The sequence below is a fragment of the Lipotes vexillifer genome, unplaced genomic scaffold, assembly GCF_000442215.2.
Source record: "Lipotes vexillifer unplaced genomic scaffold, Lipotes_vexillifer_v1.1 scaffold240, whole genome shotgun sequence".
Taxonomy (NCBI): Eukaryota; Metazoa; Chordata; class Mammalia; order Artiodactyla; family Lipotidae; genus Lipotes; species Lipotes vexillifer.
In genome coordinates this window covers 2,166,054-2,176,096 of record NW_006797481.1, presented here as the reverse complement: position 1 = coordinate 2,176,096, position 10,043 = coordinate 2,166,054, and the positions used below count along the sequence as shown (strand labels likewise).

Sequence of the window (10,043 nt, the reverse complement as noted above, 5' to 3'; positions counted from 1 at the left end):
CAGAAATTGGCACACTTTCCCTTCAGTCACCTGTGTCTCATCCTCCCTGTTCACCTGCCTTGCCAGGTGGAGGTGAGTACGGAAGACAAGAGAGGGTGGCTGTCCCCTAGAGTGTGAACTGTCACGGCTCTGCCCGTTTGTCCACTCTTGTATCCCCCGTGTCTGGCATAGGAGCAGGTTCACATAATAATATTTACTGAATGAATATCTGAACAAAACAAAAAGCGTGGGGACTAAAAATGTGATTGGGAGCTCAGAGCATATACATGGGTCCTGTTGGTTTTTTGTCTAGATGAGTTTATTTTCTTACAAGTATTTCATGGAAATAGGAATGTAGCAAGCCGGTCAGGGTAGTAGGAAACAAATTTTAAGTGCAGGTTCACGCATGTTGCTCTATTTACACCTGGGAGCAGGCTTTCGCAACCTCGGGCGCAGCACCTGCCCTCGTCCGAGGCCCCTTTGCAGACGCAGCCCTGGGCATACTTGGTACAGCTCACGGGGCAGCAGGGGCAGCAGCTCTTGCAGGAGGTGCATTTGCAGGAGCTACAATAGGCGCAGGAGCCACCAGTGGCTCAGGAGCACTTAGGATCCATTGTGAGCCGAGCTGAGGCCAGAGGTGCAAATCAGTGACCAAGAAGAGGCTCTTGGCTTAGTGGAGGGTGTGTTCCTGGGGCTTGTTGATTGTGAGCTTAATTAGGGGGTGATTCTGCTCTGGGCTGTCTCATTGGAAAACCCGGATTTAATTCTCTCTAGATCTTTTGTTCCCTGACCCCAACAAGATGCTTCTAATCTCCTGCCTAGAGGTTGAAGACCCAACAGCTAGTGTTTTTGGAGCTGAGTGAAGAAATTGGGCTGGGTTTGTGGAACAGGGTGTTTTATTACTCAGTATGTACGTATTTGCTTAATCTTCCTTCTGTTCTACCCTCTCCAGAAGGGAAAACTCAGCCTTTTTCCTTTTTTTTTTTTTTTTTTTTTTTTTTCTAGCCTTCCTAGTGGGTGTGAAGTATATTTTTTTTTTTTCTTTTTTTGCGGTACGCGGGCCTCTCACCGCCACGGCCTCTCCCGCCGCGGAGCACAGGCTCTGGATGTGCAGGCTCAGCGACCATGGCTCACGGGCCCAGCCGCTCCGCGGCATGTGGGATCTTCCCGGACCGGAGCACGAGCCTGTGTCCTCTGCATTGGCAGGCGGACGCTGAACCACTGTGCCACCAGGGAAGCCCCAGCCTTTTTCTTTTAAGGGGGATGGTCAATAGTCCAGTTACTGAGAGTGGGGGAGGGGGTCTGTTTCTTAAACAGTTTTAACCAATCCTCCTAATTATAGGACCTCTCTCTTCCACTGGACTGCCACTTCCAGAGGTGCCTGAGGTTATCAGGTCCTAAATCTTTTGGTGATCCTGTGGGGCAAATAATGTTGCCTTTGAGCGTTCCCCATTACTGGTTTGCTAAATCATCTACTACTTGCCTATTTTTTTGGTGCCTTCCAAAATCTGTTGCTGCCAAATCTTCTCCCATTTTCCTCATCCTTATGGGTTTATGCCTAAAAAAACAAGCAAATCCATCTGAGTTTTCAACAGAGCTTCAGGAAGAAGAAAATGAAGATACAGCTGTTCAATCTGACATCTTTCCCCGGAAATTACTCCTGTTTCTGTTCATTCCTACTCCAATCGCTCTAATTTGAGCCGCCATCATTGCTCAGCTGGTCCACTGCAGCAGTCTGTCAACTGTTCTTTCTGCTCCCGAGGTTTGCTCTTTCCTTATCTATTTTATTACACTGAAGACAGAGTGAACTTTCTACAGAGCAAATGTTATTTCTCCACCTTCCTTTAAATCCTTCTTTCAGTCCCTTTTGCTCTTAACTTGTAAGGACCCTATATCATCTGGCCTTGGTCTACTTTTCATTCTTATCTCCCAGCTTTCTCCCAGTTGCTCACTAGGCTCCAGCCATGCTGTAACCCACGTCTCTTTTAACATTCAAATATGGCATCTTAAGGTAACCCTACATACTGTAACTTTATCTGTAATTGTCTCTCACCACTTCTTTCAGTCCCTCTCCTCCAAGCTTTTCTGGTTAACTTCTACTCATTGGCTTTCAGGTGTCAACTTTAATATTTATTCTTCAGGAAAGCCTTTCATGTCACTCCAGATGAGTTAGGTCCTTTGTTGATGGTCTGATTGTTCTAAATACTTGCTATCCCTCCCCTAAAAGGGTTACACCTCCCTCTCCTGATGGTGTCAATATTCCACACAACACAATTTGAGAAATTCTACATTATTTTCATCACACTTTAGTTTATTGTTATTATGTGTTTAGTTGTCTGTCTCAGACTGTAAGCTCCAAGAAGGAAAGGTCCTGTGTCTATCTTGTATACCATGGTACCTCAATGTTTAGTATACTGCTTCAACCACCCATAGTAATGACAAAGACCCCCTTGACCAAACCCTAGAATGGCTACCAACAGCTTAAGGCCATGTCCCCAGGATGAACCCTGTCCCCCTTAAAATGCCTGCCTGAGAAAGCTCAACACTGCCAGGAGAATTTACTGTTTCTTCCAACCCAAACCAGGTGATAGGCATATAGGCCCTGAACCTCCCTTAAAGCAGTTACTTTAGAAAGCTTGCGATTATAAATCCTTTCTCCACCCCTTTCGGATATAAATCTTTTGTCACCCAGAACTGCCTTCTCAAGGACCTGAGAGTTGCCTCCTCCCAGCCTGGTGGGTACCTTGCTCTAACTTGTACCACTGCATGTCATAAAGATATGAGAAGTTAATTTCTGCTCCATATAAGTGCCAATTAACAAGCCCAGTCACATGGACCAACACCCCTTGGCACCCTTTGGTGCCTTTGCCTTAGCACACGCCAGTCTTTAAAGTCTCCAGCCTTTTGTTTTGGGGAAGTTCAGTTCAGTTCACGACGAACCCACTTCCTTAATGCAATAAAAATCTATCCTTATTGCTTTAAACTAGTATCTTTGTTTTTGTTTTGTTTTGACAGTAAGCATACTAGTTGTTGAATTAATAAATTAACAGACACTATATAGGTGTGAACAGCTGGGGAAGAGGGTAGTTTCATTATTTGAAAGTTTCTTTTGGGTTTCTTCTATCCCTCTCCCACCCTCCAAGAAGTTGACTATCTGTTATTTTTTCTTTCATAATCTCTAACTATGTGAAAGATGACAATTATATCCAAATTATCCATAGTGCATTTTAGGATTAAAATAGATTATTTTAGACAGGTGTAGAAAACTATTAAAAAAGTCACACGCCTATTTTAAATGTCAATTCCCTGGTTTCTCTTTTAAACTTTTTTTTCTTCTCTTTGGCTTAAAAACTTCAAAAGTTCTACCATTTCTATTTCTGGGCGAATGACAAGAGTTCAGTTCAGTCCAAAACAACGTGGGCGGGTTAGATGCGGGTGCTTGGTTACAATTGGTGAGTTTGGCTAGACCTTAGCTGCAAATGGCCTCCACACCTTTTCCTCCCTGTCTGCAGCTAGCACTCTGCTACCTGCGCCTGCGTGCTTTCGCTGTTCCTCCAAAATTTTATCTAGTTAGACGCTTCTGTGGGTACTTTTAGGAAGCCTAGAGAGGCCCCCGCAACCCAAGATTTTCAGTGCCGATTCGTACTTTGATTCACAACCTGAAGCGTTCCCTCTCCCACGCTCCAACCCCAGTCGCGGCCCCCACGTCTGCCTCCCTTCCGGCCCCGGCAGCGGCCGAGGGTGTCACGTGCTAGGACCCGGGCGTGAAGCCTGCGCCGCCATGTTGGTTCCTGGCGGTCTTGTAGGAGAAGGCAGAGGGAGGCTGACCAGCCGTCCGGAGTTCCGGTCTTTGTGCGCAAGTGCGGAAGTTTGTTGGCCCCGACCGTGACCGGTTTCCGGCTGGTGGTTCCGCACCGGCCCCCAGTAGACGTGTAACGGAAGGTGGGCCGCAGCCATGGCTGAGAGGAAACCTAACGGTGGCGGAGGCGCAGCTTCCACCTCCTCGTCGGGCACTAACTTACTTTTCTCCTCCTCGGCCACGGAGTTCAGCTTCAACGTGCCCTTTATCCCAGTCACCCAGGCTGCCGCTGCCTCGGCCTCCCTGCTCTTGCCCGGAGGTAATAAGGAGATGAGGATCCGGTGGGGGCAAGTGTGTGCGGGGAGGTGGGCGGGCGGCGGGCGGTGGCGAGGGTCGGACGGGAGGTTTTCCTTGTGCCTGGACCCGACCCTCTGGTACCTTGCCAGTGCCATCAATGGCCAGGTTTGAGTGGCCTGAGGACTTTGGGATGTTGGGGGCGGGGGCCAAGCTCTTCGTGGAAGGAACTGTTCCCAATGCTGGACACTCCTGAACTGGCATTCCACAGATTTTTGTTGAACACCTCCTGATGTGCCAGGTGCTTGCAGGGAATGCAAAAAAATTAGACAGTGCCTCCTCCTCTCCTAGGGTACTGTAGGATATCTCTTAGGATAGACACGTAGTATTTGCAAAGTAGAGGTACAGAACGCAGTCATCTTTCAAGGCGGTGCATCATTTTCTCTAAGGAGCCCTTGCTTGTTCTCAAGTCCCTACTGCTGTGTGCATCTTAGCACTTTGTACATATCTTTATTATTGTTTAGGGAGATTGCTTTTTAACGATTACGTGGCATAACCCAGAGCTGGTGTTTAGGAGCACAGACTGTAATCCAGCCCTAGCCCTGCCAGTCATTTGCTGTGCGACCTCAGGCATGTTACTTTACCTCTCTGTTCTTCATTTTCCATATGGGCTGTGATAAGAAGTGAACTGATTTTTGTAAGGCACTGAATATAGTGCCTGGCACATAGTGTTATATAAATGTTTGAGAAATAAACATGTCTGCCTCTCTATTTGGACTGTGGGCTTCTTGAAGTTTGCAGCTATAACTTATTTACCTTTTTATTTCTAGGATCTTGTTTAGTGCCTAGCACATAGATCCTCAGTAAATGTTGAATATTTTCCTGTTGAATAATTTATTCTTGTTTGGAAGACTGAGGAAAGTTTCATGGAGAAGTGAAGAAGGGCAAATCGGAGACAATACATGATGGTTCTTCTTCCCTTGTGTTATGTTTCTTCTTGGTACTTATCACCACCTGATGTGTACAAATATTTGTTTATCTTTTTTAAATTTTTTAATTTATTTTACTTTTTATTTTTGGCTGCGTTGGGTCTTCGTTGCTGCACGCGGGCTTTCTCTAGTTATGGTGAGTGGGGGCTACTCTTCGTTGTGGTGCGCGGGCTTCTCGTTGTGGCTTCTCGTTGCGGAGCATGGGCTCTAGGCGCACAGGATTCAGTAGTTTTGGCACACGGACTTAGTTGCTTTGTGGCATGTGAGATCTTCCCAGACCAGGGATCGAACCCTTGTCCCCTGCATTGGCAAGTGGATTCTTAACCACTGCACCAACAGGGCAGTCCCATATTTGTTTATCTTATCACACTAACATGTAAGCTCTATGAGAGCAGGAACTTACACCTAGAACAGTGTCTGGTATGCTGTAGACCGATTTTTCAATAGAAACTTGTTGAATGAATGAAAGGGTGGCAGTCAGGAATATGTATGTCTTGTTTTGATGGTGTGGCTGAAAGGTTCAGCATTGCCATTTTTGGTGGAGGACTAGCATGGCTGGAGCAGAATGCTTTGGCAGGTTGCAGGAATAAATAAGGCTGTACATGGGTTTTCATGTCATCCTCTGCTTCACAGATGTTTGGTTCATGCCCCATTTTCCTTGCTATATAATTTGTTTGTGTCTATGTTACTGTCCGTAAATGCTAAACATCTTCATTGCCAAGTAACAGGATAACTTACTTGTCTTGAAAACTATTGTTTCTTGGAGATGATTTATTTTTTTATTATTTTTGTTTTTTTTTGCGGTATGTGGGCCTCTCGTTGTTGTGGCCTCTCCCGTTGTGGAGCACAGGCTCCGGACGCGCAGGATCGGCGGCCATGGCTTACGGGCCTAGCCGCTCTGTGGCGTGTGGGATCTTCCCGGACCGGGGCACGAACCCGTGTCCCCTGCATCGGCAGGCGGACTCTCAACCAGTGTGCCACCAGGGAAGCCTGGTTTATTTTTTTAATAGGAAAATTAATACTTTTTAGAACTAAAATTCTGTAACAAATGTTTTTCTACCTTTAAAAAAGATTTGATCATTAGAAACCCATTCAGATAATTTCCAGAGACAAAAGGAGAACCTGTCACATTGGAAGCAACAGTTAATCATGTCAGTGAAAGAGACACATAGAAAGCAATTTCATTTCACAAACCTGGATTGAGCAGCTTCCATTTGCCAGGCCCTGTTCCCGATGTCCGGGAGACACAGAGGAGCAGATAGCATTGCCCTCACGACTGCACAGTATATACAGATGCAGTGTACCCAGCTGTGTAAGTAATTGTGATACAGGTTTATGATGGCTGGAAAGAGGGATTGATAGGCTGCTGTGAGAGCTGTGGCTGTCAGGCTGACCAGGGAGAGGATATCCCTCGGGCCTTCAGGACCTCACAGAGGAGGCAGGTCTTGAGCTGAATATTGAAGGATACATAGAAATTAGGGAGTTTGGGGAGACAGACATGTGAGAGTCTGGAGGTGTGAGAGAAACCTGCTGATTTGGTGGGATTTGGTGGTAGGTGCTCACATTCTCTCTCCATCCCCCGCTTTTTCCCTCTCGCCCCGTCCCTCCCCCGCTGCACCCCTCCATGTGACTAGAGTGAATTCAGGGGAGTGCTTCAAGTAGTCAGCAGGGCCCAGATCACGAAGGGCCTCAGACACCACACTGAGGAGTTTGTAGTTTACCCTGTGGGGTGTGGAGGGTGCCCTTGAAAGGTTCTGAACAAGGCAGTGGGATTAGAGGTGTGTTTCAGAAAGACTGGAGTTTCCTGAGATTGCAGAGATTGCACCAGAGTAAAGCTGACCGTAGCAAGAGCGGCCGATCTGGAAGCCACTGTGAGTCAGGCAGGAGCCAGTGGCACTCTAGCCCTGGTCAGCCACACTGGGTGTGAAGAGCAGGGAACAGATATGAGAGATTTCTACACGGTCGAATTGTTGGGATTTAGTGACTCAGGGGGGTCCAGGCTGTGCAGTGCAGAGTCCCCTTCTCTTTGTTCAGTTTCAGCCCCAAGACATAGCACCACCTGGCATATAATGGATACTGTGTACATATTTCTTTAATGAGGATCTGAATGATTAAATGAAGGGTGTGAGGGGGAGGGAGCAGTCTGAGAGAGGAGGTTTCTGGTTTGAGTGTCTGGATGGATGTTGGCAGACATCTGTTGAGGTTAGTGAGATGTGTAAAAGGGGGGACATGAAGGGGGACAGTTAAGATGACAAATTCAGTTCAGGCTTTCTAAGTCTGAGGTATATGTGGCTGAACCTGTCGAAAAGTATTGAGGAGGCAGTTGGAAAATAGGTTCTGGGACACATAAGATCAGTCTCAGTTTAAGACAGAGTTGGGAGTGTCACAAGTGTACAGGTGCTTATTAAAATTATGGTTCTTGATGCCAGATGTGTCCACATGTAATTAGAAAGTGCCCCTGAGGTGAGGCTGGCAGCTTGTTGAGATCAGTATTTTGTTTGTAATTAATGCTAATCAGAAAAAAGTCTCTTGGATCAGGTTGATCCCAAGTTGTGTTAGAGGATGAAAGATACCACAGAGGTTTTTTCCCCTGCTTTTAGATGTTAAGACATCAACTAAGAAATCTGAGTCCAAGTGAGGTTCATGTGACTGAAAAGAGAGGGTAGGAATCGGAAATGTATCAGAAAAGTAGAACGATATAAGCAGATGGTGGGGGGGGGGCCCTTGTGCAGGAAGATATTTTTAGTTACAAAGAAACAACTCAGAGGAGTATTTTGAATACTGGAGTATCTCAGTTAAATTGATGTGTGTGAAATATAATGAGAGCAGCCTAAGAGCTGAAGGCCTCATTCAGTAAAGGTCAAGAAGGAGCTCAGAGCTTGAAAGGCCACCCTTTGGCAGGTCTCAAGGACAGGGACTAGTGTGCCTGTGTGCTGGGAGAGGGTCCACCCTTCTGATCTGCTCTATGCCTCCAGCAGTGGGAGATAAGAGGGAACTGGAAATGAGAGGGAATGAGATGGGGGAAGGAAAAGATTAGGAAGAGGAAGACAACCTTAGACGCTAAGGCCTCCTAAAAGTTTCCTGAGGAAAGGTAGACTGGGCTTTTTTATTTCTGTTTATTTATGTATGTATGTATGTGTGTATGTATGTATGGCTGAGTCAGGTCTTTGTTGTTGCGTGCGGGCTTTCTCTAGTTGCGGTGAGCGCGGGCTACTTGTTGCAGTGCACAGGCTTCTCATTGCGGTGGCTTCTCTTGTTGCAGAGCACAGACTCTAGGCGTGCAGGCTTCAGTAGTTGTGGCATGCAGCCTTCAGTAGTTGGGGCTCGTGGGCTCTAGCGCACAGGCTCAGTAGTTGTGGCGTACGGGCTTAGTTGCTCCGCGGCATGTGGGATCTTCCCGGACTAGGGCTTGAACCCATGTCCCCTGCATTGGCAGACGGATTCTTAACCACTGCACCACCAGGGAAGCCCAGACTGGACTTTTGAGGCCATGTAGAAGGAAAATGTTTTTATCACTATTTTACGACTTGGTAGCAGAAGAGAGGATAAATAGTTTGGTGCTAATAATACCCACAGTGAAGATCAAGTTGGGCAAAGGGAAGTGAGGAGAACTTCCCTTAGTTAGAAAATGACTTTTCCAGTGTTTAGCATTCTCTAATGACTATCTGGTTGTGATACTGTGTGGTTTTAGGGATGGCAATTAATGGTTGACCTACTTTGCCTCAGGAATACAAATACCACATGTTCACTTATATAATGAGTGCTTTGTAGGTAAGAGCCCTGACACACCCCTTGTTGTCAACAGAGTTAATATCTGTACTTTAGTTTCTTGTCCTTACTGTAGAAATAAAGTTTTGTGTGTTTGGGTAGCAGAACAATATTTGAATTGTTTCTTACCAGGAAAAAACAGTATTCAAAATAACATGTAAAACTAGGAGTATAGATTTTGTTTCCATTTTTAAAACCTTCTCCTATATACATATATGTCTACATAATTTATACATGTCTACAAAATAAATGGTATATAACTATATTTATTTTAAAAGTGTGGAAAGGTATGTATCAAAATATTGACTGTGTTAACAGTGATTGTCTCTGGGTGGTGAGCTTATGAATGAGTTAGTGTTTTTCCCTCTTGTTTCTTATTCATGTTTTCTAGTTATTTATTTCAAAGAAAGAAAAGTTTTTCATTATTGTCTTTAATGCAGAAACGTAAGTTTGAACAACAAAATAAGAAGTATAATTGCTAGATCTGCGGTATAGAATCTTATCTACAGAGTGATGGCCTACCTTTAAACCATGTACCCTTCTGTTCCCTTTCAGAGGATTCCACAGATGTGGGTGAGGAGGACAGCTTCCTTGGTCAGACTTCTGCTCACACGTCTACCCCACAGACATTTAGTTACTTCTCTCAGGTATCAAGCAGTAGTGATCCTTTTGGGAATATTGGACAGTCACCGTTAACAACTGCAGCAACATCGGCTGGACAGTCAGCATTCTCCAAGCCCCCAACTGCTCTCCCTTTTACCACCGGATCCCAAGATATGTCGAATGCATTTTCACCATCCATTTCGAAGGCTCACTATGGTGCTCCACCTGCTTCACAAATGGGAATAAATACTTATCTGCCTTCTCAGCCTAGTAGTCTCCCTCCTTCAAATTTTGGGAGCCCACCCCAAGGAACGCCCCAACAAGGATACAATCCATATCGCCACACAGCTGTAAGCAGCAGGGCTAATCCTTATATTGCACCGCCACAGCTGCAGCAGGGCCAAACACCGGCCCATCCTACCCATCCCCCGCCCTCTGGACCCCCTGTTCAGATGTACCAGATGCCTCCAGGATCTCTGCCTTCGGTATGGAAACATGTTTTTTATATCCTAATTATTCACTGTAATTTTTTTTTTTTTTTTTTTTTTTTTGCATGTTTTCCAGGCACATTCATTTTAATCCTCAGGGTGCTGTTGCAAGGCAGAAGTTCA

General features: G+C 45.7%; 1 protein-coding gene and 1 pseudogene across 2 annotated transcripts in view; one reads left to right on the top strand and one right to left on the bottom strand.

Moving 5' to 3' along the window:
* Positions 1-317: 317 nt before the first annotated feature.
* LOC103088700 (metallothionein-1 pseudogene) lies at positions 318-593 on the bottom strand (annotated as a pseudogene).
* A 3,270-nt stretch (positions 594-3,863) lies between these two features.
* The window catches only part of SEC23IP (SEC23 interacting protein), a 46,020-nt gene continuing 39,840 nt past the window's right edge, over positions 3,864-10,043 (top strand). The window contains exons 1-2 of one of the 2 annotated variants that reach the window (XM_007469566.1): positions 3,864-4,097; positions 9,385-9,917. In XM_007469566.1, the coding sequence (XP_007469628.1) occupies positions 3,935-4,097; positions 9,385-9,917 (696 nt within the window). In that variant the 5' untranslated portion in view covers positions 3,864-3,934. The remainder of the gene's footprint in view (positions 4,098-9,384; positions 9,918-10,043) is intronic. The other variant, XM_007469567.1, reaches the window with a different exon arrangement.